The sequence below is a fragment of the Pelodiscus sinensis genome, unplaced genomic scaffold (assembly GCF_049634645.1).
Source record: "Pelodiscus sinensis isolate JC-2024 unplaced genomic scaffold, ASM4963464v1 ctg86, whole genome shotgun sequence".
Lineage (NCBI taxonomy): Eukaryota > Metazoa > Chordata > Testudines > Trionychidae > Pelodiscus > Pelodiscus sinensis.
This window is the reverse complement of record NW_027465973.1, coordinates 217,293-245,166: the sequence shown is the minus strand read 5'-3', so window position 1 is coordinate 245,166 and position 27,874 is coordinate 217,293. Positions and strand designations below refer to the sequence as shown.

Sequence of the window (27,874 nt, the reverse complement as noted above, 5' to 3'; positions counted from 1 at the left end):
AATGCCCTGCTGTGCAGCCCCTTGCGGAGGGGATCCCTGCTTCTGAGCCCTCGCCCAGGCTCTCTGCAGAGTGAGGGAGACAGACGGGATGTACGGGATCCTTCTCCCTGGATCTCCATCCCCCTCCCCCTTATCTCAGGGGGATACACTCTGAGCTGTGCCCCATGCTGGGGGCTCTCTGACTCCAACAGAATCGGGCCGGTTCCCCTTGCAGGAGCGGAACCAGCGTCTGTGGGGGAATGGAGATTGGACAGGGGGAGGGGGAGGAAGCTGGAGCCCTCGTGTCTGTGGTTACTCCCCCAGAGACTCCCCCCCCATCTGACACTGGCGGCTCCTCCTGGGGCTGAGCCGCTTCCCTGGGAGAGGACGGGACCCGGGGATCAGGGCCGGCTCCTCCCCCGGGATCTCAGGACGGGGAGGATCGGCCCAGCCAGACCCTCGGCCAGACACAGACCCTGCCTGGCGCCATGGAAACCGGAACCACAATCCCTAACGACTCGTGTCAGTCGCCAGGAGCCCTGTCCTGGGCCAGCTGCCCCGCGTGCTCGGTGCTGTACGGACACAGGACACACGGACGGTCCCTGCCCAGCCGGGGGCCACTCCCCCCTGAGTCCCTGCGGGCCGGTCTGGGCGCGGTGTCCCTACTGCGGGGGAGGAGCCCCCCGTCCCCACAGAGCTCAGGGGAGCTTGGCTGCCCCACGGGCTGGGTCCCACCCGGGCGCTAATTCCCCCAGCCCAGACTGGCTCTGAGCTCCCCTGGGGGGTCGGGAACCAGACAGGATTCGGCATTTGGGGCCCAGGTCTCACGCAGACACGGTCTGAGTCCGTCTGTCCGTCCCTCCCCAGACGTGCTCCCGTCCGGCCACCGCCCTGCGCTCCCTGGGCCCCACATCCCCACTGCCCCTCGGCCGGGTGTCCCCAGGGTCTGTCCGTCCCCCCCGACAGAAGAGCTGAGCCCGTCGGTTCTGTGCAGGGACCGGCCCCCTCCAAAGGCCCGAATGGCCCCGAGGGCGTCTGAGCGGGAGCCCTGTGCCCGGGGGTGAATTGCTCCATTTCTCCCGCTCACCTGCTCCCTGCGGCGCCGTCATGGGGGGAACCGGGTGCGGAATGAAACGAGCATTGGAGGAGGGGGGAACCGAGCACCTGGCCCCGGGGGAGGGGCTGACACGGTGCCAGCGACTGGGCCGCTCGCCCCAGGACCCGGCGTTTGTTTCGGCTTCAGTGTCCGGCTGGGTGGGGGGTGAATTCAGCTCTGCCCCCCCCCCCGGCTGGTCCCTGGGTTCAGGGCAGAGCCTTCCCTGCTCCCATGCTCTGCACTGGGGCGCTGGGCGCTGAGAAGCCGCCGGTTCCGTAGCTGCCCCCGTCGTCCTGCCGGGCGCTGGGGGTGGGGGATTCAGCCGCGGAGCCAGCAGGGTCTTTGTGATTTGTACAGGGCCCATCCCCATCCTTGGAGAGGGCAACGTCCCGGCCTGGTGCTCAGCCCAGCACCGAAAGGTGACGTTTCCCCCCCGCGCTCCGCCCCTGAATCACCCCCCCGGGGCTGGCGGAGATGGAGGGTTTGGGGGGGGCCCCTCTGGATACACAAACAAACCGGCATTAAGTGGGGACGACACAAACCCCTCACCTAGTACCATGATCTGCACGGGGTCGCTGGGTGCCGAGTAGGCAGCTGCTCCTGCCCTGTTGCTATAGCGACAGGTGTAGTTTCCACCATGTTCCCGGCTGTTGATGAAGATCCTGAATTCAGCCTCAGAGCCGGCAGGGTCTGTGTAGTTCAGATAGTTCTCAGCCCCGTCCTTGTAGAGCAGGAACCTCCTGCCCCGCTGCTCAGTCCAGCACCGGATGGTGACGTGTGTCCCCACGGGGATCACCCCCCCGGGGCTGGCGGAGATGGAGGGTTTGGGGCTGGGCCCCTCTGGATGCACAAACAAACCGGCATTAACTGGGGGCGACACAAACCACGGCTGTTTCTCAGGTATCATGGCTCTGGGGTGTTCCCGGGGCTGGACTTCTCAGGGCAGGCAGTGTCCTGCTGCTCTGGGGTGCCTGATGGCTGACCTGTCCCCGGAGCCCCTCAGCAACCCCTCTGTGCTCCCCACAGGCACCTCTGCCCAGCCTGTCTACTCTGCTGGGGGCCCATCCCCGGGGCGTCACAGCTGCTGCCAGACACAGCCAGGCAGTGCAGGACTCTGGGACATTACCTGCTTCCCCCCCACCCCGCGGTGCCCAATCCAAAGCAGAGGCAGCAGGACCTCAATGGGGGGTGAGGGAATCTTTCCACTGGCCATCAATCACTAGGTTCCAGAGTGAACGTGTCACTGTTAATGGCAGGTTCAAGTGTTAACTCCATGTCTCTCTGGGTTGGAAGGTTGCAGGATCAACGCCCTGCTGTGCAGCCCCTTGCGGAGGGGATCCCTGCTTCTGAGCCCTCGCCCAGGCTCTCTGCAGAGTGAGGGAGACAGACGGGATGTACGGGATCCTTCTCCCTGGATCTCCATCCCCCACCCCCTTATCTCAGGGGGATACACTCTGAGCTGTGCCCCATGCAGGGGGCTCTCTGACTCCAACAGAATCGGGCCGGTTCCCCTTGCAGGAGCGGAACCAGCGTCTGTGGGGGAATGGAGATTGGACAGGGGGAGGGTGAGAAAGTTGGAGCCCTCGTGTCTGTGGCTACTTCCCCAGAGAGCCCCCCACCTGACACTGGCGGATCCTCCTCGGGCTGAGCCGCTTCCCTGGGGAGAGGACGGGACCCAGGGATTCATTCCGGCTCCTCCCCCGGGATCTCAGGACGGGGAGGATCGGCCCAGCCAGACCCTCGGCCAGACACAGACCCTGCCTGGCGCCATGGAAACCGGAACCACAATCCCTAACGACTCGTGTCAGTCGCCAGGAGCCCTGTCCTGGGCCAGCTGCCCCGCGTGCTCGGTGCTGTACGGACACAGGACACACGGACGGTCCCTGCCCAGCCGGGGGCCACTCCCCCCTGAGTCCCTGCGGGCCGGTCTGGGCGCGGTGTCCCTACTGCGGGGGAGGAGCCCCCCGTCCCCACAGAGCTCAGGGGAGCTTGGCTGCCCCACGGGCTGGGTCCCACCCGGGCGCTAATTCCCCCAGCCCAGACTGGCTCTGAGCTCCCCAGGGGGGTCGGGAACCACACGGGATTCGGCATTTGGGGCCCAGGTCTCACGCAGACATGGTCTGAGTCCGTCTGTCCGTCCCTCCCCAGACGTGCTCCCGTCCGGCCACCGCCCTGCGCTCCCTGGGCCCCACATCCCCACTGCCCCTCGGCCGGGCGTCCCCAGGGTCTGTCCGTCCCCCCGACAGAAGAGCTGAGCCCGTCGGTTCTGTGCAGGGACCGGCCCCCTCCAAAGGCCCGAATGGCCCCGAGGGCGTCTGAGCGGGAGCCCTGTGCCCGGGGTGAATTGCTCCATTTCTCCCGCTCACCTGCTCTCTGCTTTGAATCCGTCTGCTTGTTCCCATTTTTGGGGCTTCCCTCTGTGGGATTGAAACACACGTGGGCTGGGGTGGGGGCGGGACGGGGCCCCGCACTCGGAAGGGGGTCGGGGGAGGGGCTGACACGGTGCCAGCAACTGGGCCGCTCGCCCCAGGACCCGGCATTTGTTTCGGCTTCGGTGTCCAGCTGGGTGCTGCCCCCACTTAACGGGACGACGGGGGCAGCTACCGAACAGGTGACTTCTTGGTGCCCAATGCCCCTGTGCAGAGCATGGGAGCAGGGAAGACTCTGCCCTGAACCCAGGGACCAGCCAGGGTGAGACCCAGGAGGGGAAAGGAGATTTCCAGCCCCTGACTCCTGCAGCTCCCCAGGGCCACCCCAGCCCTGCCCCCGCGGGAGCCAGAGGGCGATTTGGGATCTACCCGGCGGGTTCCTGCCCCACGTTTGGGCCCTTTGAGCAAGCGGCGGGGCGCTGGGGGCCTGACTCGGTGTTTCCTGGGGAGAGGGGTTTGGATGCAGATGAATCCTCCCGCCATGGTGCCCGTCCCTGTAATGAGCCAGGTGGGGTCTCATACTCTGGCTGTGGGAGGGAGCCCAGGTCCCTCGTCTTGCCTGGGGAAACTCTCCTAGGTGCCCCATGCCCCCCAGATACTCACGTCCCTGCGCCCTGCTCTGCCCGGCCAGACAGCAGCCTGGAAAGAGACGGGTCGTTAGGGGCCGGATCCCAGAGCAAGTGGATCCCACAGATCTCAGCTCCCCTTCCCCCCATGGGCACACGCCCTGGTCTCAGATCCACCCAGCACATGGGCCCACACTCTGGTTGTCCCCGATACTCACCGAGGAAGAGGACGGTGAGAGCAGACGCCATGGCGGGACAGTGAGAGGCCTCTCTGCACTGCCACCCACGCCCGGTGCCCAGCTGCACCCAGCCCCAAATACGGAGCTCAGCTGGTGGCTGCAGTGACAGGAAGATGACGATATCTTGTCTCTTCCTGTGTCCTTCGTGCCTCGACCATAATCTGCAGTTGACATCTCGGGCAGTCGCAGTAAGCAGAAGTCTCTGCATAACCCAGGAAACCTTGGGGCTCTCAGCCTGGCCAGGCCTCCTGCAGCTCCAGCTTCTGTGTGTTTCTGTGGGGGAGGAGGCCCTGACAGCATGAGGAAGATGCCCCTGGCTGGGAGCCAGGAGACCTCAGGCGATGTTCTTCCGTCTTCTACGAATCACAGGCTCCATGCAGACGTCCCTCCCTCCCCGCAGCTTTTCTTAGCATCTGGGTTCAAGTGTCCAGTGACCCTTGTAGGCAAAATTGATAGGTGATCGTGCAAATAAAGGTTGGCATTGAACAAGGGGCAGAGTTAAGGGTGTTTGGGAATCAGTCACTGTGGCATTTCCTGGTTCTGGAGGATTTCACTCTGCTGCCTTCCCTCCCAGCATGCAAAGCTACCCATGTGCAACATGAGCTCTAGCACCGTGCGAGGAGCAAGCACGATGGGGAACACGTGAGTCTGCATCCCCTTGTGCCATAGCTGAGCAGGGATGGCGGCTTTAAATGGATGTTCACATTAGTAAATTAGGATTTGAAGGGTGATGTAATTGATACATGTATTTACATAGTAACTAAGGTTAAAAGTTGTACCTGTGGTTAATTGGTTGTTCACTTGATCCAGGGCTTTGGGGGTCAAAGGCAGGATGAATATCTGCAATAAAGGACCCATCCACCTCTTGGTCCTCTCTTGTTTTCTAACACAAACCTGTTTGGTGTGTACTTAGATAAAATTAACACACGAGCATGCAGTTAAAGGAGGGTATCTTAATGCATGTGAATGAGGGGCAGAGTTAAGGGTGTTTGGGAAACAGTACAGTGGTATTTCCTGGTGCTGGAGGATTTCACTCTGCTGCCTTCCTTCCCAGTCTGCAAAGTTGCCCACGTGCAACACGAGCCCTGACACCGTGCGAGGCGCGGGCACGATGGGGAACGCCTGCGTCTGTGACCCCTTGTCCCATAGCTCAGCGGGGACGGCAGCTTCACAGTGTAACGCCTGGTTCTAAGGGTCTTTTCTCAGGGTGTGAATTGAGCAGACCAGGTCCAAAGGAAAATCAGAGGCAGAGAAATTCCATCCCAGGCCCCCAACGGGTCACCAGCCAGGAGAGACCCAGGGACCTTGCTCCCAGCTGAGGGAGATGCTGCCCGTGGGCGTGTGGCCGGGCTCAGGTACCAGCTGGGAACCGAGCCCCGTCTGTGGGCAGGCCCAGGTCGGCCTTGCTGCCATTGGCAGGCGCCGCACACAGCTCCCGAGCCGGGGTGTCCTGCGCACGGACCAACGTGTCCTCGGCGGGAGCCGGTGGCAAAGCAAACGGCCCGTTGTGCCCGGCGCCTGGCAGGGCTGATGTGAGTGGGACAGGCCATTGGCCGTGAACAGACGGGGTGTCCCGAGCGATACGGGGCCCTCGGAAGCACGGCCTCACCCCCAGCCCTGGTCGGATTCTAGCCCCCCGGCCCCTCCTCCCATGTGTCCCCCATCCCATGTCCCCTCACCCCCAGCCCTGGTCGGATTCTAGCCCCCCGGCCCCTGCTTCCTTGTGTCCCCCATCCCATGTCCCCTCACCCCCAGCCCTCATCGGATTCTAGCCCCCCGGCCCCTCCTTCCTTGTGCCCCCCATCCCATGTCCCCTCACCCCCAGCCCTCGTCGGATTCTGGTTCCCCAGCCCCTCCCGCCTTGTGTCCCCTCATGCCCCAGCCCCTCCTTCTGCCCCATCCCACGTCCCCTCGCATATTCCCCATCCCAGCCCCTCTGCCCCAGCCCCACCCTGACACCCTCAACCTCCCTCCCTCAAATTCCCCCCCAGCCAGCCATGGGGGGCCCTTCAGAGCCAGCAGTGAAATCGCTCTGCACCCTGGTTGTTCATGGAGGTGCAATCCACAGGGGGCCCAGACGTCCCGTTTTAAAGGGACAGCCCCGCCTGTGAGCTCTTCTGCTGGGGTCCCCACTTTTAAAAGAGATGGGTCAATTGTCCCTTCTCTGCTCCCTCCCCTCCCATCCGTTCTGGGGGGTCCTGCTGCCGGCCGGGTCCTTGCTCACAGCCCTTCACTCCAGCCGGGCCCGGGCGCCTCCCGCCCACCCACCTCCTCTCTAGCCAGTTAACCGGTCAGGCCCGGCACTGAACCCGCTCCCCGATTCAAGGGGATTTTACATCCCTCCTACCTACAACGTGTTTTATCAGGGAAATGTGGCCCCTGAGGCACCGGTAGCCCCTGGCGTTTGCCCGCCTGGCTGGGCCAAGCTGCCTGCCAGTGGAAGGTGAGAAGCTCCTCTGGGGGATGCTCCCCCAAATCAAACAGCCTGGAGCCTCACTCAGCCAGGCGCACGTCTCAACGTGCCAATATTTCTCACCGTGCCGCCCCCAGAGACATTTCCCGCTGCGGGCAGAGACGGGCCTAAGCAAGGTCTGGCCGAGGAAAAGGGGAAGGAAGCGACCGTCTGTCTCCGTGCAAGTTCCGGACACAGGAGAGTGTGTGAAAGGGTTGGAACAACAAACCTGGGGGAGCCGAGGGCGCGGGCTGCAAGGGGCAGGAAAGCTACCGGCCGACTCGCGCACTTCACCAGCCTGGCTCGGGCACCGGAGTAATTTGTGTTGTGTGGGGCAGACAGTGGAAATGGCCAGACATGGGGGGGTGCAGGCTGGCCTGGGGGGAGAGGGCAACCACAGCCCCTCTCTCCCCACAGGCGCTCGGGGCAGGTGAGAAGCGCCCCTCTGTGGCCGCTGCAGCTCCAGTGGGCACAGCCGGGGGAGGGGGACGTCTCCTCACGTGGGGCAGGTCCAGGTTCATCTGCCCCCCTGCGGCTCCCAGCCAGAGTGAGGAATGCAGCAAACTGGGCACTTTCCCCTCGTGCCCTGACAAAGGAGAACAGCCGGCGATGTCCCTGTATGAGTGGGGGGGAGGTGCAGCCCCCACACTCTCCCAAAAGGGAGCCTGGGCAATGGGAAGCTCAGGGCTGGGACAGTCCCAGACAGGGGTCGGGTGCCCCCAGCCAGCCCCTTTCACCTGCTGGGTGATTCTGTCTCTTTTCTCTGTGGTCTTATGAGAAGTCTCAGTTCCATTCTGGGCCCCTCCCATTATCCTGGCACAACCAGCCCCTGACTTTGCTTAACGTGTGATAAGAGGAAGCTGCCTTCCCAATGTGCTGGTCCCAGCCCTTACTGTGTTGGATGGAGTTCTTGACCAGACAGACAGACAGACACACTGACAGTGCATAGACTCACAGAGCACTAGAACCGGAAGGGATCTCGAGAATTACCTCACGGCAGGACCAAGCACCATCTGATCATCCCTGGCAGGCGTCTGTCCAACCTGCTCTTCAATATCTCCAAGGATGGAGATTCCACAACCCCCCTCGGCAATTGATTCCAGTGTTGAACCACCCTGACAGGCAGGACATTTTTCCTCATGTCCAGCCTCAACCTCCCTTGCTGCAATTTAAGCCCCTTGTTTCTTGTCTTCTCATCAAAGGTCTAGAACAATTTTTCTCCCTCCTCCTTGTCACACCCTTTCAACTATTTGAAAACCGTGATCATGTCCCCTCTCCGTCTTCTCCTTTCCAAACTAAACAAGCTTGAGTCTTTCAGTCACCTCCAAAGCTCCTGTTTTCCAGACCTTTCATCATGTTTGACGCTCTTCTCCGGACCCGCTCCAATTTCTCTTTTGTAAACCCAGACCCGGTGTTGAGCTCTGTTTTACTTCTACAGCAAACCACACTGATGGATGAAGTTCAAAGCGGGAATCTAGTGAACACTTTTAGTTCTGCCACCAAAATAAATCCTGGTATTTACCCAGAAATTAGCTAATACTTTTTTGCCAAGGTTGTTACCACTTTTAATTGTTACAGAAATAAACACCGATACAGACTCAGGAAAAAATGAAGAATAGAAAACCCTCAAAAGCCCTAGGCACCCCCCAAAAGCGCTAGAAGCCCTTCCCCTCCGTGTTTTGCGCACTGAGGAGGACTCATTTCTAACACCCCAAGTTCAGGTCATGGACTTCTGGTCCCCCACTTCTCCCGTATCCCTGGGGTTCCCCAACACAGCCCTTAAATTCTATCCAGCAGCCAGCGGGTTTCAGGTAAACCCTCTTTCTCTCTCATAACTCCTTCCCCCCCTCCTCCGCCTCTCCCCCCTCCCGGGATTTATTAATCCAGGTTCTCATGCAGCTGCCGGGACATCTCCCTCGCCTTGCGCCACTGAACTCACAGCGGGGGGACAACAGGGGCCCCCGCTATCCCACCCGTTCCCAGCTGGGGAGGGAAGCGAGGCCCCAGCCAGCAGCCCGTACCAAGAATCCAAGTGTGTTGCTGGCACTGCTGGGGCAGCGAGTGCGGCTGGCGGGGCAGGGGAGCTGGGTTCGCCAGGCGAGTCGGGGTTCAGACGAGGGCAGCGTTGGGGGTGGCAGTGCAGATGCTTTGCAGTTCTTTACGGTTATACGGGTTCTAACCTTCATTGTAAAGTTCGTGCCGGGACTGTGATCTCCCCCATCACTGCCAGCCCCACTGGGATCCCCCAAAATTCTAGGTGCCCCCCGTTGAGCCTACCACCGCTGCACAATAGCGTAGCGATTCTTAAAGACCAGGGACTGAACTATGCGCCGCTAATGGTCTGGTAGCACTTTACAGACTAATGAAAGATACAGATGGTATCCTGAGCTTTCGTGGGCACAGCCCCCTTCTTCTGATGACCGGAGTTTTGAGTTTAGGTTGTGCAGACCCAAAATAAACAGGAGAGAAGGGAGAGGGGGGAAGGGAAAAAAAGGAGGGGGCCGGGAAGCAAAGAGCAGAGGGTTGAAAATATCAAAGGGTAAAACAAGTGGGCAGAACTGACACTCTATAAGCACCTGAAGATTGGACAGTTAAAAAGAAGCAGATAAGGATCAAAGGGCAGCAATAGATAGGAGGGATACTAACGCAAGACTCTACACAGACAAAGAGCTGTTTGCACCTTCATTTCATGTTAGGTTGATAATGTCCCAGCCGTCCCTAATCGCGGTTGAGGCCATCAGCGTGAGAATTGAACTTGTGGATGAATTGTAATTCCAACACCTCTCTGTGTATTTGCCTTGTAGAATTGGTTTGTGATAAGACAGACACCTGGAGATCTTGTCTGGCTGCTTTAGTGTCTGGGAACTGAGAGGAGCCTCGCTCGGCCTCCTAGATCATTCAAACACCCACTTTGCCTCTGGCTTCTGTCACTATCTTTGTGACTCAGGGAGACCTTCCCGGGGAAGAATGGAGACGCCAGAGCCCGGGAATAACTATGGGACAAACATCAATGGAGGGTTTTCTGATTTGATTTATTCAGTTCAAGCATCTCCACAGGTGAGGATGGTTTGAAATAATTGTGCTACCGGCCTTCCCAACCCAACACAGCCTTGTTCAGCCCCAGGCTTTGCATCGAGGAACTAGCGATCGGACAGCAGCTGTCTGCAGCTCAGGGCCACCTGCGAAATGCATAGAGACGTCACTCGGTATCCATTGTAAAGAAAAGAGGACCACGAACGTTCTTGCCCTTTGTTATGAGACATAACATAGAACCAAGACCATCCTGCGTCACTCTCTTTAGTTCAATCATTTCCTTCTAAACTACTGATTTCAAATAGCTTTAGGAACCAGAGTCAAAGTCCCATGAAGTTAATGGAAAGATTCTCGTTACCTTCAAGGAGTTTCAGAATGGGCCTTAAGTGCCCTTTGTTTTCCTGTCTGCTTGCTTCTTGCTTCTTGCTTCTTTCTTTCTTTCTTAATTTAAAACTACAAGGGTATGTCTACACTATAGCGCTATTTCGAATTAACTTATTTCGAATTAGTTAATTCAAGATAAGCTAATTCAAAATAACGCAGCTATCCACAAAAACTAAATTGAAATAGTATTTTTCTAATTCGAAATAGCTCGTCCGCATTGAGTGGACCCTGAATTGCAGTTAAGGCTGGCCGGAAGCAGTGCCGGCAGGACATCAGGGTCAGACTTAGTGTGTGGGGCTGCTGCCTCAGGCTAGCCGAGTTCTGTGCTTAAAGGGATCCGACCCCCCATCCCGGACAGACAGTTCTCAGGTTTCTCTGCTTGCTGGTCTACCTCGCTGAGGAACAGCAAAGCATTTGTGTCTCAGAGTGCTCTGCTTGCCCTCGCTCGAGATTAAGTGTCTACACAGCACTTATTTCAAATTAGCTATTTCGAATTTGGCGTTACTCCTCATAGAATGAAGTTTACCAAATTCGAATTGAGCACGCCGCTATTTTGAATTACATTTGAAATAGCGGTTTGCATGTATAGAGGCTATTAAAGTGAATTGGAAATAACTGTTATTTCGAATGAACTTTGTCGTGTAGACATATCCCCAAACATTCGTTAGAACTCCCCGTCCACATGGGCCGCGCTTTACACACGTTCCCTTCAGAACCCTCCCGTGCAAACGCAGGGTTCTCGGGGGACAAATACGAACTCTTGTCGTTGAGCTGATCCCTGGAAATAATGCAGCCAAGGGCCTGCGCGCTCTGGCACAGAGCAAAGAAGAGTATTTGTCTCCCTTTCTGAGTCAGTATTGTTATTAATAGACACTTGGGCTTTGGAGAACGCTTTTGAGTGGATCAAACCAGCCGATCGAGGGAAATCTGCGCTAGATTCATCAGAATATCCTCTGATCTGTGTCCTGTGGGCAGGACGAGCGTTCCAGGTACCTGCATTTCCAAAGTTGGCTTTTAATCGGTCCGAAATAAAAAGAACTGTCTAGATTTCTCCTGCTGATCCCGTTGTGGGTAGGGGGCTGGACTCGATGACTCCTGAGGTCTCTTCCACCCCTGGGATTCCATGATCCTGGGTTGACGTCACCTCTGCTCCACAATGAAATGGAGCCCCGAGAGCCGATGTGACGGGGGAGAAATATTCACTAAGCGCTAGTCTAGGGGTGCGACGGAGAGTGTATCCGACCCTCGCTCAGAAAGGCCAATGAACAGTCCCTGGAAAGGAGAGCTGGACTTAACTAAAAGGTCGCCCAGCCGGGGGAGGGTGTAGCAGGGGCTACAAACAGAGGACGTTGGCTACTGAAAATTGGGCACATTAATGCTCTTCCGATTGGACGTCCCATTCAATGAACGTTCCAAGCCAGGCTCCGTGTGAGTGTCCCCGTTCCAGGGTCCTTCGTCCACAGCGTTTTGAAATCATGTCCCTGTACATCAGGTATTGGCTAATAAATTGCGCCCCAGGCAGCGCACGTCCGAACAGGCGCCCGCGACCTCAATATCGGCGCACAAGGCGAAACTCACTCGGCTCGCGGATGGCAAAGCTGAGCGGGACACTGGACTCAGCCCCGCGAGGGGCAGCAGCTCGTCCCTGGGAGAGTCTCTTCCTCGCACACCGGATCCAGGCTCCTGGGAGCGCAGAGAGACGGCGGGTTAGAGGGGCCCCTGTCGCCCTGGGCCAGCCCCTGAGGGGAGCATGGGGCACAGACGGGGGGGGGTCACCTCACCTAGGCTGTTCCCCTCGGGCGGCTGCAATAGGCCTCAGCCAGGATCAGCCCCAGGGCCAGCAGGACCCCGGCGCCCAGCCCCAGGCGGGCGATGTTGCCATGGGTGAAATTGGGACGCTCCGGAGGGGCTGCTGCAGGGGAAGGGGAGAGTCACTCGGTGCTGGAACGGGGAGATCAGCAGCTGGCCCAGTCCTGGGAACGGAGCCACCTAGTCCTGTCGGTCAGGTCTGGCCTGGCCCCTCTCTGGGGGTCTCCCAGCTGTCATGGCCCTGGGGTCCTGGAGTTCCTGGGTGGGTGACCTGTTCCTTGAGCCTTCCAATGACCCTACTGTATTCCCCACAAGCACCTTTGCCCGGCCTGTCTACTTTGCTGGGAGCCCATCCCCAGGGCGTCATGGCTGCTGCCAGACACAGCCAGGACAGGCAGGAGGCTGTGACGTCACCCGCTTCCTCCTCACCCCATGGTACCCAGGCCCAGCCAGAGGCAGCAGGACCTTTACAGGCATGGGAGGGCGGAGGAGGGGGCTTTCCACTGGCCATCACTATGTTCCAGAGTAAACCTATCACTGTGAATGGGCGGGTACAAGTCTCTCTGGCTTGGAAGGTCACTGGGCAGCCCCCTGCAGAGGGGACCCCGGCTTCTGAGCCCTTCCCCCCAGGCTCTCTGCAGAGTCAGTCAGACAGACGGGATACACGGGACCGTTATCTCCAGCTCCCCATCCCCCACACCTCCTCCCAGGGGGATATGCCCTGAGCTGTGCCCCATGTGGACGTCCCTCTGGGGCCCGTTTCCAGCTCAGCACCCTAGCGTGGGGGGCACCCAGGCAGGGGTTGTGCTGGGGGAACCTCTGTTGGAACCTGACCAGCACCTCTCCAGTAACATCCCCCCCACCCTGGCATATGAAATGAGTCCTGGCAGGTCTCAGCCGACGGGGCGTTCGCTGGGGGGATCTGCCCCCGTCCCACCCAGCAGCTGTTCATGGCTCCCCCAGGGAGCAGATCAATGTGCAGCATGAATCTGTTTCTAGGGGCTCCAGGGGATTTCCTGCCCCCAAACCCGGTACCTGGCTGGGTCTGGGCTGCTGTAGTCTCCAGTGGAGTCGGGTGGGTTCCCCTGGTGGGAATAGAACCCGCATCTTCTGGGGAAGGGGAAGGTGTTGAGGTAGTTCCCAGCAGACTCTGATTGGTTCCCCTCGAAGGAGTAGAACCAGCGTGTGTCGCGGAGGGGGAAGGGGTTGAGAGAGTATCCAGCGGAGTCGGGTGGGTTCCCCTGGTGGGAATAGAACCAGCGTCTGTCGTGGAGGGGGAAGGGGTTGAGGTAGCTCCCAGCAGACCCTGATTGGTTCCCCTCGAAGGAGTAGAACCAGCGTCTGTCGCGGAGGGGGAAGGGGCTGAGAGAGTTTCCAGTGGAGTCGGGTCGGTTCCCTCTGCAGAAATAGAACCAGCGTCTGTGGGGGAATGGGGGGGTGGGGTGAGAAAGCTGGAGCTCTCGTGTCTGTGGTTACTCCCCCAGAGACTCCCCCCCCCATCTGACACTGGCGGCTCCTCCCCGGGCTGAGCCGCTTCCCTGGGGAGAGGAGGGAACCCAGGGATTCGTTCCGGCTCCTCCCCCGGGATCTCAGGACGGGGAGGATCGGCCCAGCCAGACCCTCGGCCAGACACAGACCCTGCCTGGCGCCATGGAAACCGGAACCACAATCCCTAACGACTCGTGTCAATCGCCAGGAGCCCTGTCCTGGGCCAGCTGCCCCGCGTGCTCGGTGCTGTACGGACACAGGACACACGGACGGTCCCTGCCCAGCCGGGGGCCACTCCCCCGAGTCCCTGCGGGCCGGTCTGGGCGCGGTGTCCCTACTGCGGGGGAGGAGCCCCCCGTCCCCACAGAGCTCAGGGGAGCTTGGCTGCCCCACGGGCTGGGTCCCACCCGGGCGCTAATTCCCCCAGCCCAGACTGGCTCTGAGCTCCCCAGGGGGGTCGGGAACCACACGGGATTCGGCATTTGGGGCCCAGGTCTCACGCAGACACGGTCTGAGTCCGTCTGTCCGTCCCTCCCCAGACGTGCTCCCGTCCAGCCACCGCCCTGCGCTCCCCGGGCCCCACATCCCCACTGCCCCACGGCCGGGCGTCCCCAGGGTCTGTCCGTCCCCCCAGACAGAAGAGCTGAGCCCGTCGGTTCTGTGCAGGGACCGGCCCCCTCCAAAGGCCCGAATGGCCCCGAGGGCGTCTGAGCGGGAGCCCTGTGCCCGGGGGTGAATTGCTCCATTTCTCCCGCTCACCTGCTCCCTGCGGCGCTGTCGTGGGGGGATCCGGCTGCTGGGGCCCAGCCTGGTCGGTTCCCTCTGTGGGATTGAACGTAGCGTTGGGGGGCGGACGGGACTGAGTCCCTGGCCCCGGGGGAGGGGCTGACACGGTGCCAGCGACTGGGCCGCTCGCCCCAGGACCCGGCGTTTGTTTCGGCTTCAGTGTCCAGCTGGGTGGGGGGTGAATTCAGCTCTGGCCCCCCCCGGCTGGTCCCTGGGTGCAGGGAGGAGCCTTCCCTGCTCCCATGCTCTGCACTGGGGCGCTGGGCGCTGAGAAGCCGCCTGTTCGGTAGCTGCCCCCGTCGTCCTGCCGGGCGCTGGGGGTGGGGGATTCAGCCGCGGAGCCAGCAGGGTCTTTGTGATTTGAACAGGGCCCATCCCCATCCTTGGTGAGGGCAACGTCCCGGCCTGGTGCTCAGCCCAGCACTGGATGGTGACGTGTCCCCCCCGTGCTCCGCCCCTGAATCACCCCCCCGGGGCTGGCGGAGATGGAGGGTTTGGGGGGGGCCCTCCGGATGCACAAACAAACCGGCATTAAGTGGGGACGACACAAACCCCTCACCTTGTACCATGATCTGCACGGGGTCGCTGGGTGCTGAGTAGGGAGGTGCTCCTGCCTTGTTGCCATAGCGACAGGTGTAGTTTCCACCATGTTGCCGGCTGTTGATGAAGATCCTGAATTCAGCGTCAGAGCCGGCAGAGTCTCTGTAGTTCAGATAGTTCTCAGCCCCGTCCTTGTAGAGCAGGAACCTCACGCCCCGCTGCTCAGTCCAGCACCGGATGGTGACGTGTGTCCCCACGGGGATCACCCCCCTGGGGCTGGCGGAGATGGAGGGTTTGGGGCGGGGCCCCTCTGGATGCACAAACAAACCGGCATTAACTGGGGGTGACACAAACCACGGCTGTTTCTCAGGTATCATGGCTCTGGGGTCTTCCCAGGGCTGGACTTCTCAGGGCAGGCAGTGTCCTGCTGTTCTGGGGTGCCTGATGGGTGACCTGTCTCCGGAGCCCCCCAGCAACCCCTCTGTGCTCCCCACAGGCACCTCTGCCCGGCCTGTCTACTCTGCTGGGGGCCATCCCCAGGGCGTCACAGCTGTTGCCAGGCACAGCCAGGCCGTGCAGGACTCTGGGACGTCACCTGCTTCCCCCCCACCCCGCGGTGCCCAGGCCAAACCAGAGGCAAAAGGACCTCAATGGGGGGGTGAGAGAATCTTTCCACTGGCCATCGATCACTAGGTTCCAGAGTGAACGTGTCACTGTTAATGGCAGGTTCAAGTGTTAACTCCATGTCTCTCTGGGTTGGAAGGTCACAGGATCAACGCCCTGCTGTGCAGCCCCTTGCGGAGGGGATCCCTGCTTCTGAGCCCTTCCCCCAGGCTCTCTGCAGAGTGAGGGAGACAGACGGGATACACGGGACCCTTCTCCCTGGATCTCCATCTCCCGCCCCCTTATCTCAGGGGGATACACTCTGAGCTGTGCCCCATGCGGGGGGCTCTCTGACTCCAACAGAATCGGGCCAGTTCCCCTTGCAGGAGTGGAACCAGCCTCTGTGGGGGAATGGAGATTGGACAGGGGGAGGGGGAGGAAGCTGGAGCCCTCGTGTCTGTGGCTACTCGCCCAGAGACCCCCCCATCTGACGCTGGCAGCTCCTCCCCCGGCTGAGCCGCTTCCCTGGGGAGAGGACGGGACCCGGGGATTCGTTCCGGCTCCTCCCCCCGGGATCTCAGGACGGGGAGGATCGGCCCAGCCAGACCCTCGGCCAGACACAGACCCTGCCTGGCGCCATGGAAACCGGAACCACAATCCCTAACGACTCGTGTCAATCGCCAGGAGCCCTGTCCTGGGCCAGCTGCCCCACGTGCTCGGTGCTGTACGGACACAGGACACACGGACGGTCCCTGCCCACTGGGGGCCACTCCCCCCTGAGTCCCTGCGGGCCGGTCTGGGCGCGGTGTCCCTACTGCGGGGGAGGAACCCCCCCGTCCCCACAGAGCTCAGGGGAGCTTGGCTGCCCCACGGGCTGGGTCCCACCCGGGCGCTAATTCCCCCAGCCCAGCCCGCCTGTTCGGTAGCTGCCCCCGTCGTCCCGTTAAGTGGGGGCGACACACATCTCAGCCGCCTGCTTCCCCCTCTGCCTGTCTGCAGCCCAGCAGGTTCCCCCTCGGCCAGCCTTGGGTGCAGACCCGACCCCGCGGCCACAGCCGGGCTGAGACCAAGGAGGAGAAAGGAGATTTCCAGCTCCTGACTCCTGCAGCTCCCCAGGGTCACTCCAGCCCTGCCCCCGCGGGAGCCAGGGGCAAATTGGGATCTACCCTGCGGGTTCCTGCCCCTCTTTTGGGCCTGTTGAACAAGCGCTAGGGCGCTGGGGGGCTGACTCGGTGTTTCCTGGGGGCAGGTGCTTGGGTGCAGGTGAATCCCCCCCTGCGGTGCCCATCCCTGTACTGAGCCAGGGAGGGTCTCAGCCTCTGGCTGTGGGAGGGAGCCCAGGTCCCTCGTCTTGCCTGGGGAAACTCTCCTAGGTGCCCCGTGCCCCAAAGATACTCACGTCCCTGCGCCCTGCTCTGCCCGGCCAGCCAGCAGCCTGGAAAGAGACGGGTCGTTAGGGGCCAGATCCCGGAGCAAGTGGATCCCACAGATCTCAGCTCCCCTTTCCCCCATGGGCACACGCCCTGGTCTCAGATCCACCCGGCACATGGGCCCATGCTCTGGCTGTCCCCGATACTCACTGAGGAAGAGGACAGTGAGAGCAGACGCCATGGCGGGGCGGTGAGGGGCCTCTCTGCACTGCCACCCACACCCGGTGCCCAGCTGCACCCAGCCCCAAATACGGAGCTCAGCTGGTGGCTGCAGTGACAGGAAGATGACGACATCTCGTCTCTTCCTGTGTCCTTCGTGCCTCGACCATAATCTGCAGGTGACATCTCGGGTGGTCGCAGTAAGCAGAAGTCTCTGCATAACCCAGGAAACCTTGGTGCTCTCAGCTTGGCCAGGCCTCCTGCAGCTCCAGCTTCTGTCTGTTTCTGTAGGGGAGGAGGCCACGACACCCTCCAACACACCCTGACAGCATGAGGAAGGTGCCCCAGGCTGGGAGCCAGGAGACCTCAGGCCATGTGCTTCCATCTTCCACGAATCACGGGCTCCATGCAGACGTCCCTCCCTCCCCGCAGCTTTTCTTAGCATCTGGGTTCAAGTGTCCAGTGACCCTTCTAGGCAAAATTAATGGGTGATCGTGCAAATTAATGGGTGATCGTGCATTGAACAAGGGGCAGAGTTAAGGGTGTTTGGGAATCAGTCACTGTGGCATTTCCTGGTTCTGGAGGATTTCACTCTGCTGCCGTCCCTCCCAGCCTGAAAAGCTGTCCACGTGCAACATGAGCTCTAGCACCGTGTGAGGAGCAAGCACAATGGGGAACATGTGAGTCTTCATCCCCTTGTGCCATAGCTGAGCAGGGATGGCAGCTTTAATTGGATGTTCACATTAGTAAATTAGGATTTGAAGGGTGATGTAATTGATACATGTATTTACATAGTAACTAAGGTTAAAAGTTGTACCTGTGGTTAATTGGTTGCTCACTTGATCCAGGGCTTTGGGGGTCAGAGGCAGGATGAATATCTGCAATAAAGGACCCATCCACCTCTTGGTCCTCTCTTGTTTTCTCACATAAACCTGTTTGGTGTGTACTTAGATAATATTAACACATGATCATGCAGTTAAAGGAGGGTACTTAATGCATGTGAATGAGGAGCAGAGTTAAGGGTGTTTGGGAAACAGTACAGTGGTATTTCCTGGTGCTGGAGGATTTCACTCTACAGCCTTCCTTCCCAGTCTGCAAAGTTGCCCACGTGCAACACAAGGCCTGACACCGTGCGAGGAGTTTGCACGATGGGGAACGCCTGGGTCTGCGGCCCCTTGCGCCGTATCTGAACGGGGATGGCAGCTTCACACTGTAACGCCTGGTTCTAAGGATCTTTTCTCAGGGTGTGAACTGAACAGACCAGGTCCAAAGGAAAATCAGAGGCAGAGAAATTCCATCCCAGGCCCCCAACGGGTCACCAGCTGGGAGAGACCCAGGGACCTGCCCAGCCCCCGCGGAGACCCTGCCCCCGGCTGAGGGAGACGCTGCCCGTGGGCGTGTGGCCGGGCTCAGGTACCAGCTGGGAACCGAGCCCCGTCTGCGGGCAGGCCCAGGTCGGCCTTGCTGCCATTGGCAGGCGCCGCACGCAGCTCCCGAGCCGGGGTGTCCTGCGCACGGACCAACGTGTCCTCGGCGGGAGCCGGTGGCAAAGCAAACGGCCCGTTGTGCCTGGCGCCCGGCAGGGCTGATGTGAGTGGGACAGGCCATTGGCCGTGAACAGACGGGGTGTCCCGAGCGATACGGGGCCGTTGTCAGCACGGCCTCACCCCCAGCCCTGGTCGGATTCTAGCCCCCCGGCCCCTCCTCCCATGTGTCCCCCATCCCATGTCTCCTCACCCCCAGCCCTGGTCGGATTCTAGCCCCCCGGCCCCTCCTCCCATGTGTCCCCCATCCCATGTCTCCTCACCCCCAGCCCTGGTCAGATTCTAGCCCCCCGGCCCCTCCTTCCTTGTGCCCCCATCGCATGTCCCCTCACACCCAGCCTTTGTCGGATTCTGGTTCCCCAGCCCCTCCTTCTGCCCCATCCCACGTCCCCTCGCATCCCAGCCCCTCCCCCTTCTGCCCCATCCCACGTCCCCTCATATCCTCAGTGCGTCCAACCTTCGAAGGAGCATCCTGTCTCCCTTCACACCTATATTCCCCATCCCAGCCCTTCTGCCCCCAGCCCCACCCTGACACCCTCAACCTCCCTCCCTCAAATCCCCCCCAGCCAGCCATGGGGGGCCCTTCAGAGCCAGCAGTGAAACCGCTCTGCGCCCTGGTTGTTCACGGAGGTGCAATCCACAGGGGGCCCAGACGTCCTGTTTTAAAGGGACAGCCCCGTCTGTGAGCTCTTCTGCCGGGGTCCCCACTTTTAAAAGAGATGGGTCAATTGTCCCTTCTCTGCTCCCTCCCCTCCCATCCGTTCTGGGGGGTCCTGCTGCCGGCCGGGTCCTTGCTCACAGCCCCTCACTCCAGCCGGGCTGGGGCGCCTCCCACCCACCCGCCTCCTCTCTAGTCGGTTAACCGGTCAGGCCCGGCACTGAACCCGCTCCCCGATTCAAGGGGATTTTACATCCCTCCTACCAACAACGTGTTTTATCAGGGAAATGTGGCCCCTGAGGCACCGGTAGCCCCTGGCGTTTGCCCGCCTGGCTGGGCCAAGCTGCCTGCCAGTGGGAGGCGAGAAGCTCCTCTGGGGGATGCCCCCCCAAATCGAACAGCCTGGAGCCCCACCCAGCCGGGCGCACGTCTCAACGTGCCGACGCCTCTCACCCTGCCGCCCCCAGAGACATTTCCCGCTGCGGGCAGAGACGGGCCTAAGCAAGGTCTGGCCGAGGAAAAGGGGAAGGAAGCGACCGTCTGTCTCTGTGCAAGTTCCGGGCACAGGAGAGTGTGTGAAAGGGTTGGAACAACAAACCCAGGGGAACCGAGGGCGCCGGCTGCAAGGGGCAGGAAAGCTACCGGCCGACTCGCGCACTTCATCAGCCTGGCTCGGGCACCGGAGTAATTTGTGTTGTGTGGGGCAGACAGTGGAAATGGCCAGACATCGGGGGGTGCAGGCTGGCCTGGGGGGAGAGGGCAACCCCAGCCCCTCTCTCTCCACAGCCGCTTGGGGCCAGGTGAGAGGCGCCCCTCTGTGGCCGCTGCAGCTCCAGTGGGCACAGCCGGGGGAGGGGACCATGTCTCCTCACGTGGGGCAGGTCCAGGTTCATTTGCCCCCTGTGGCTCCCAGCCAGAGTGAGGAATGCAGGAAACTTGGCACTTTCCCCTCGCACCCTGGCAAAGGAGAACAGCCGGCGATGTCCCTGTATGAGTGGGGGGTGCAGCCCCCCACCCACTCCCCAAAGGGAGCCTGGGGGATGGGAGGTTCAGAACAGAAAACCCTCAAAAGCCCTAGGCACCCCCCAAAAGCGCTAGAAGCCCTTCCCCTCCGTGTTTTGCGCACTGAGGACTCACTTCTAACACCCCAAGTTCAGGTCATGGACTTCTGGTCCCCCACTTCTCCAGTATCCCTGGGGTTCCTCAACACAGCCCTTAAATTCTATCCAGCAGCCAGTGGGTTTCAGTTAAACCCTCTTTCTCTCTCACAACTCCTTCCCCCCCTCCTCCGCCTCTCCCCCCTCCCGGGATTTATTAATCCAGGTTCTCATGCGGCTGCCGGGACATCTCCCTCGCCTTGTGCCACTGAACCCACAGCGGGGGGACAACAGGGGCCCCCGCTATCCCACCCGTTCCCAGCTGGGGAGGGAAGTGAGGCCCCAGCCAGCAGCCTGTACCAGGAATGCTGGGGCAGCGAGCGCGGCTGGAGGGGCAGGGGAGGTGGGTTCGCCAGAATTGGTGTGTGATAAGACAGCCATCCGGAGATCTTGTCTGGCGTGTCTGGCCGCTTTAGTCTCTGGGAACTGAGAGGAGCCTCACTCGGCCTCCTAGATCATTCAAACACCAGCTTTGCCTCTGGCCTCTGTTGCTGCGGGAAAACGTCTACCCTGAGCAGCGCTAACAGTCTCCCCGGTCTGCCCCACTGGGGGCTTGTGCCCCATTCCTCCCTCTCATCCTTCCACTAACCCTTTCATAGCCCCCCTTTCCTGATTCAAATAAAATGCACTTTGGTCTCAAAAATACAAACTCTGTTTATTTAACAAAACTGGGGGGGATGAAACTCTGGGGAGATTGGGAAGGGTGGCAGGAGAGGGGAGGAGAAAGGGTGGGAGAGGGGAGGGGGAAAACTTGGAGGAGGAAGGTGTGGAGGTTGAGGAGGAAGAGGTGGAAGGGGGGCAGCTGTGGGAGGAGGAACAGTAGCTTCGGGGGGGGGGGGCATTAGGCGCGGGACCGGCACAGGGCAGCACGCTCTGCACCAGGGCCTACAGATGGTGACAGATGGCACGACCCTGGGCAAGCAGCTCCCGCTGGAACTCCCGGTCGTTCTGTGCCTGCTGCCCCAATGATCCGGGTCTGGGCTCGCTGGGCCCCCAGGTGCTGCTCTCTGTACCCCTGCCGTGGGGTGGTCCTGCTGAGGCCACAGGTGCTGGAGCATGTCCCGGGCGAGGTGGTGCTCCCTGCACGAGCAGCTGGTGCGGCTGTAGAAAAGGAAGAGACTGGTCAGTTCTCCCTGGGGACACAGTGGGTGATGTCCAGCTCCCCCCCCCCCCCCCCCGCGAGGTGAGGGTGACCGTGCCCTGCCCCGTCAGAGCCGACGTGCTTACACAGAGGCCATGGTCAGCATGTCCGGCTCTGCCCGGGAGTGGGAGCTGCCCCGAGACCACACCCGTGCCCCTGTGCTGTGTATAGTGCGGCCGGGGCGGGGGGGAGATGTCTCCTGTCCCTGTGTACAGGGGGCATGTGAAGGGAGGGCATCCTGCTGTGTCCCGCCCTGAGGTCAGGAGCAGGTCAGGTCTTTTCACACACATGTGTGGCTCTCGGGCCACGGCCCCTCGGTGTCACGCAGCTGGAGCCACCTGCCCAAGGGTGGCACGGCACGTGCCCACACATGCACAGGTGGCTGCGTGATCCGTGGGAGGCATGGCCCAGATGCGTGGTCTCTGGTTTCCGTCCCCTCCTCCCCCCCAGGTAGGGGACAGTGCTGGCACTTACCTGGTATGGCCTACCCGGACGACCCTGCTGACTCCGGTGCCGGGACAGCTGGTGGTGGCCCCTGGCTGGGCCCTAGGTGCTGGGGGACTGGGCGGGGGATGGCTGGCTGCCTGGCTCATCCTGTGGCAACTGCGTCGGGGCAGAGACTGCTGGCAGGGCTGGCTCTGGCACACGCCGTCTGGCCAGACTCTACCCCTGTAAGGGCTCCGGGGCTGGGGGAGAGGAGAGGCGTTTTCCTGGTTTGGCCCAGAGTGGCCACGAGGGGGAACTGGGAAGGGCTGGAGGCCCCCTAATTCGGATTAAGTGTCTACACAGCACTTATTTCAAATTAGCTATTTCGAATTTGGCGTTACTCCTCATAGAATGAAGTTTACCAAATTCGAATTGAGCGCGCCGCTATTTTGAATTACATTTGAAATAGCGGTTTGCATGTATAGAGGCTATTAAAGTGAATTGGAAATAACTGTTATTTCGAATGAACTTTGTCGTGTAGACATACCCCCAAACATTCGTTAGAACTCCCCGTCCACATGGGCCGCGCTTTACACACGTTCCCTTCCGAACCCTCCTGTGCAAACGCAGGGTTCTCGGGGGACAAATACGACCTCTCGTCGTTGAGCTGATCCCTGGAAGTAATGCAGCCAAGGGCCTGCGCGCTCTGGCACAGAGCAAAGAAGAGTATTTGTCTCCCTTTCTGAGTCAGTATTGTCATTAATAGACACTTGGGCTTTGGAGAACGCTTCTGAACGACCTCGATATCGGCGCACAAGGCGAAACTCACTCGGCTCGCGGACGGCAAAGCTGAGCGGGACACTGGACTCAGCCCCCCGAGGGGCAGCAGCTCGTCCCCGGGAGAGTCTCTTCCCCGCACGCCGGATCCAGGCTCCTGGGGGCACAGAGAGACAACGGATTATAGGGGCCCCTGTCGCCCTGGGCCCAGCCCCTGAGGGGAGCACGGGGCACAGACGGGGGGGTCACCTCACCTAGGCTGTTCCCCTCGGGCGGCTGCAATAGGCCTCTGCCAGGATCAGCCCCAGAGTGAGCAGGACCCCGGCGCCCAGTCCCAGGCGGGCGATGTTGCTGTGGGTGAAATTGGGACGCTCCGGAGGGGCTGCTGCGGGGGAAGGGGAGAGTCACTCGGTGCTGGGACGGGGAGATCGGCAGCTGGCGGAGCCCTGGAAACGGAGCCACCAAGTCCTGTCGGTCAGGTCTGGCCTGGCCCCTCTCTGGGGGTCTCCCAGGGCCAGACTCCTGTTGTCCTGGAGTTCCTGGGTGGGTGACCTGTTCCCTAAGCCTTCCAGTGACCCTACTGTATTCCCCACAAGCACCTTTGCCCGGCCTGTCTACTTTGCTGGGAGCCCATCCCCAGGGCGTTGTGGCTGCTGCCAGACACAGCCAGGACATGCAGGAGGCTGGGACGTCACCTGCTTCCCCCTCACCCCGTGGTGCCCAGGCCTCGCCAGAGGCAGCAGGACCTTTACAGGGCAACCCTCTGTGGAGGGGATCCCGGCTTCTGAGCCCTTCCCCCAGGCTCTCTGCAGAGTCAGTCAGACAGACGGGATAAACGAGACCGTTATCTCCGGCTCCCCATCCCCCACGCCTCCTCCCAGGGGGATACGCCCTGAGCTGTGCCCCATGCGGATGTCTCTCTGGGGCCTGTTTGCAGCTCAGCACCCTGGTCTGGGGGGCACCCAGGCAGGGGCTGTGCTGGGGGAACCTCGGTTGGAACCTGACCAGCACCTCTCCAGTAACATCCCCCCCACCCTGGCATATGAAACGAGTCCTGGCAGGTCTCAGCTGACGGGGCGTTTGCTGGACGGGGGTGGGATCTGCCCCCGTCCCACCCAGCAGCTGTTCATGGCTCCCCCAGGGAGCTGCTCATCGTGCAGCATGAATCTGTTGCTAGAGTTGCCAGGGCATTTCCTGCCCCCAAACCCGGTAGCTGGCTGGTTTGGGGCTGCTGCAGTTTCCAGCAGAGTCGGGTCGGTTCCCTCTGCAGAAGTAGAACCAGCATCTTTGGGGAAATGGGGGGGTGGGGGTGAGAAAGCTGGAGCCCTCGTGTCTGTGGCTACTCCCCCAGAGACCCCCCCATCTGACACTGGCGGCTCCTCCCCGGGCTGAGCCGCTTCCCTGGGGAGAGGACGGGGACCCGGGGATTCGTTCCGGCTCCTCCCCCCAGGATCTCAGGACGGGAGGATCGGCCCAGCCAGACCCTCGGCCAGACAGACCCTGCCTGGCGCCATGGAAACCGGAACCACAATCCCTAACGACTCGTGTCAATCGCCAGGAGCCCTGTCCTGGGCCAGCTGCCCCGCGTGCTCGGTGCTGTACGGACACAGGACACACGGACGGTCCCTGCCCAGCCGGGGGCCACTCCCCCCTGAGTCCCTGCGGGCCGGTCTGGGCGCGGTGTCCCTACTGCGGGGGAGGAGCCCCCCGTCCCCACAGAGCTCAGGGGAGCTTGGCTGCCCCCCGGGCTGGGTCCCACCCGGGCGCTAATTCCCCCAGCCCAGACTGGCTCTGAGCTCCCCAGGGGGGTCGGGAACCACACGGGATTCGGCATTTGGGGCCCAGGTCTCACGCAGACACGGTCTGAGTCCGTGTGTCCGTCCCTCCCCAGACGTGCTCCCGTCCGGCCACCGCCCTGCGCTCCCGGGGCCCCACATCCCCACTGCCCCACGGCCGGGCGTCCCCAGGGTCTGTCCATCCCCCCAGACAGAAGAGCTGAGCCCGTCGGTTCTGTGCAGGGACCGGCCCCCTCCAAAGGCCCGAATGGCCCCGAGGGCGTCTGAGCGGGAGCCCTGTGCCCGGGGGTGAATTGCTCCATTTCTCCCGCTCACCTTCTCCTTGCAGCGCCATCATGGTGGGATCCAGCTGCAAAGCCCCAGCCAGGTCGGTTCCCTCTGCGGGATTGAAACGAGTGTGTGGGGGGGGGGAAATTGAGGAACCGGCTCTGGGGGAGGGGCTGACACGGTGCCAGCGACTGGGCCGCTCGCCCCAGGACCCGGCGTTTGTTTCAGTTTCGGTGTCCAGCTCGGTGGGGGGTGAATTCAGCTCTGGGCTCCCCCCTGGCTGGTCCCTGGGTTCAGGGAGGAGCCTTCCCTGCTCCCATGCTCTGCACAGGGCGCTGGGCGCCGAGAAGCCGCCTGTTCGGTAGCTGCCCCCGTCGTCCTGCCGGGCGCTGGGGGTGGGGAATTCAGCCGTGGAGCCAGCAGGGTCTTTGTGATTTGTACAGGGCCCATCCCCATCCTTGGTGAGGGCAACGTCCCGGCCTGGTGCTCAGCCCAGCACCGGATGGTGACGTGTCCCCCCATGGGAATCACCCCCCCGGGGCTGGCGGAGATGGAGGGTTTGGGGGGGGCCCTCCGGATACACAAACAAACCGGCATTAAATTGGGGTGACACAAACCCCTCACCTAGTACAATGATCTGCACGGGGTCGCTGGACACTGAGTAGGCAGCTGCTTCCGTCCTGGTGCTATAGCGACAGGTGTAGTTTCCACCGTCTTCCCGCCTGGCGCTGGCGATGGGGAATTCAGCCTCTGAGCCGGCAGGGTCTGTGTATTTCAGATAGGTCCCATCCCCGTCCTTGTAGAGCAGGAACCTCACGCCCAGCTGCTCAGTCCAGCACCGGATGGTGACGTGTGTCCCCACGGGGATCACCCCCCCGGGGCTGGCGGAGATGGAGGCTTTGGGGAGGGGCTCCTCTGGATGCACAAACAAACCGGCATTAAGTGGGGGCGACACAAACCGCGGCTGCCTGCATCCCCTTCTGCCCGTCTGCAGCCCAGCGGGTTCCCCCTCGCCCGGCCCTGGGTGCAGGCCCAGCCCCACGGCCACAGCCAGGGTAAGACCCAGGAGGAGAAAGGAGATTCCAGCCCCTGACTCCTCCAGCTCACCAGGGCCACCCCAGCCCTGCCCCCGCAGAAGCCAGGGGCGAATTGGGATCTACCCTGCGGGTTTCTGCCCCATGTTTGAGGCCTTTCAGCAAGTGGTGCGTTCCTGACTCGGTGTTTCCTGGGGGCAGAGGCTTGGGTGCAGGTGAATCCTCCCGCCGTGGTGCCCATCCCTGTAATGAGTCAGGCAGGGTCTCAGCCTCTGGCTGTGGGAGGGAGCCCAGGTCCCTCGTCTTGCCTGGGGAAATTCTCCTAGGTGCCCCGTGCCCCCCAGATACTCACGTCTCCGCGCCCTGCTCTGCCCGGCCAGCCAGCAGCCTGGAAAGAGACGGGTCGTTAGGGGCCAGATCCCAGAGCAAGTGGATCCCACAGATCTCAGCTCCCCTTCCCCCCATGGGCACACGCCCTGGTCTCAGATCCACCCAGCACATGGGCCCACGCTCTGGCTGTCCCCGATACTCACCGAGGAAGAGGACGGTGAGAGCAGAAGCCATGGGGGGCGGTGAAGGGTCCCTCTGCACTGCCACCTACAACCGGTGCCCAGCTGCACCCAGCCCCGAATACGGAGCTCAGCTGGTGGCTGCAGCGACAGGAAGGTGACGATGTCTCGTCTCTTCCTTTGTCCTTCGCACCTCGTCCATAATCTGCACAGACAATCTAGGGCAGTCGCAGTGAGCACAAGTCTCTGCACAACCCTGGAAACCTTGGGACCGTCAGCCTGGCCAGGCCTCCTGCAGCCCCAGCTTGTGTGTGTTTCTGTGGGGGAGGGGCTACGACACCCTGACAGCATGAGGAAGGTGCCCCAGGCTGGGAGCCAGGAGACCTCAGGCCGTGTTCTTCCGTCTTCCACGAATCACGATCTCCATTCAGATGTCCCTCCCTCCCCGCAGCTTGTTTTACTGTCTGGGTTCAAGTGGCCGGTGACCCATGTAGGCAAAATTGATAGGTGATCATGCAAGTAAAGGTTGGCATGTGAATGAGGGGCAGAGTTAAGGGTGTTTGGAAATCGGTCACTGTGGCGTTTCCTGGTTCTGGAGGATTTCACTCTGCTGCCGTCCCTGCCAGCCTGAAAAGCTGCCCACGTGCGACAGGAGCCCTGGCACCGTGCGAGGAGCAGGCACACTGGGAACGCCTGGGTCTGCGACCCCTTGCGCCATAGCTAAGCGGAGATGGCGGCTTCACAGTGTAACGCCTGATGCATCTGACGAAGTGGGTCTTTGCCCACGAAAGCTTATGCTCCTACACTTCAGTTAGTCTCTAAGGTGCCACAGGACTCCTCGCCGCTTTTGCAGATTCAGACTAACACGGCTCCCCCTCTGATGCCCGGTTCTAAGGGTCTTTTCTCAGGGTGTGAATTGAGCAGACCAGGTCCAAAGGAAAATCAGAGGCAGAGAAATTCCATCCCAGGCCCCCAATGGGTCACCAGCCAGGAGAGACCCAGGGACCTGCCCAGCCCCCGCAGAGACCCTGCCCCCGGCTGAGGGAGACGCTGCCCGTGGGCGTGTGGCCGGGTTCAGGTACCAGCTGGGAACCGAGCCCCGTCTGTGGGCGGGCCCAGGTCGGCCTTGCTGCCGCTGGCAGGCGCCGCACACAGCTCCCGAGCCGGGGTGTCCTGCGCACGGACCAACGTGTCCTCGGCGGGAGCCGGTGGCAAAGCGAACGGCCCGTTGTGCCCGGCGCCCGGCAGGGCTGATGTGAGTGGGACAGGCCATTGGCCGTGAACAGACGGGGTGTCCCGAGCGATACGGGGCCGTCGGCAGCACGGCCTCACCCCCAGCCCTGGTCGGATTCTGGTCCCCCAGCACCTCCTCCCTTGTGTCCCCTAACCCCCCCCAATCTCATGTCCCCTCACATCCCAGCCCCTCCCCCTTCTGCCCCACCCCTTGTCCCCTCATGTCCCAGCCCCTCCCACTTCTTCTCCAGCCATGTCCCCTCACACCTTCAGCCCCTCAGACCTATGGGGGAGCAGCCTGTCTTCCCTCACACCCGTATTCCCCATCCCAGACCGTGT

The 27,874-nt window shown here is 61.4% G+C and overlaps 1 protein-coding gene and 1 long non-coding RNA gene across 2 annotated transcripts in view; both read right to left on the bottom strand.

Annotated features, from left to right (window-relative positions):
* LOC142825579 (immunoglobulin superfamily member 1-like) overlaps positions 1-27,003 on the bottom strand; it is a 32,883-nt gene extending 5,880 nt beyond the window's left edge. The window contains 10 exon segments of the mRNA XM_075917464.1: positions 1,625-1,915; positions 3,442-3,492; positions 4,108-4,143; positions 4,289-4,622; positions 14,828-15,109; positions 22,467-22,853; positions 25,114-25,376; positions 25,378-25,674; positions 26,146-26,181; positions 26,327-27,003. Coding sequence (XP_075773579.1) covers positions 1,625-1,915; positions 3,442-3,492; positions 4,108-4,143; positions 4,289-4,622; positions 14,828-15,109; positions 22,467-22,853; positions 25,114-25,376; positions 25,378-25,674; positions 26,146-26,181; positions 26,327-26,357 — 2,008 coding nt within the window. The 5' untranslated portion in view covers positions 26,358-27,003.
* On the bottom strand, positions 8,971-13,770 carry LOC142825596 (uncharacterized). Its single transcript, XR_012899978.1, has 3 exons — positions 13,023-13,770; positions 11,960-12,090; positions 8,971-11,861 (listed from the first exon to the last, which is right to left on the bottom strand). It is a non-coding gene; the product is annotated as an uncharacterized LOC142825596 (long non-coding RNA).
* Positions 27,004-27,874: the final 871 nt, after the last annotated feature.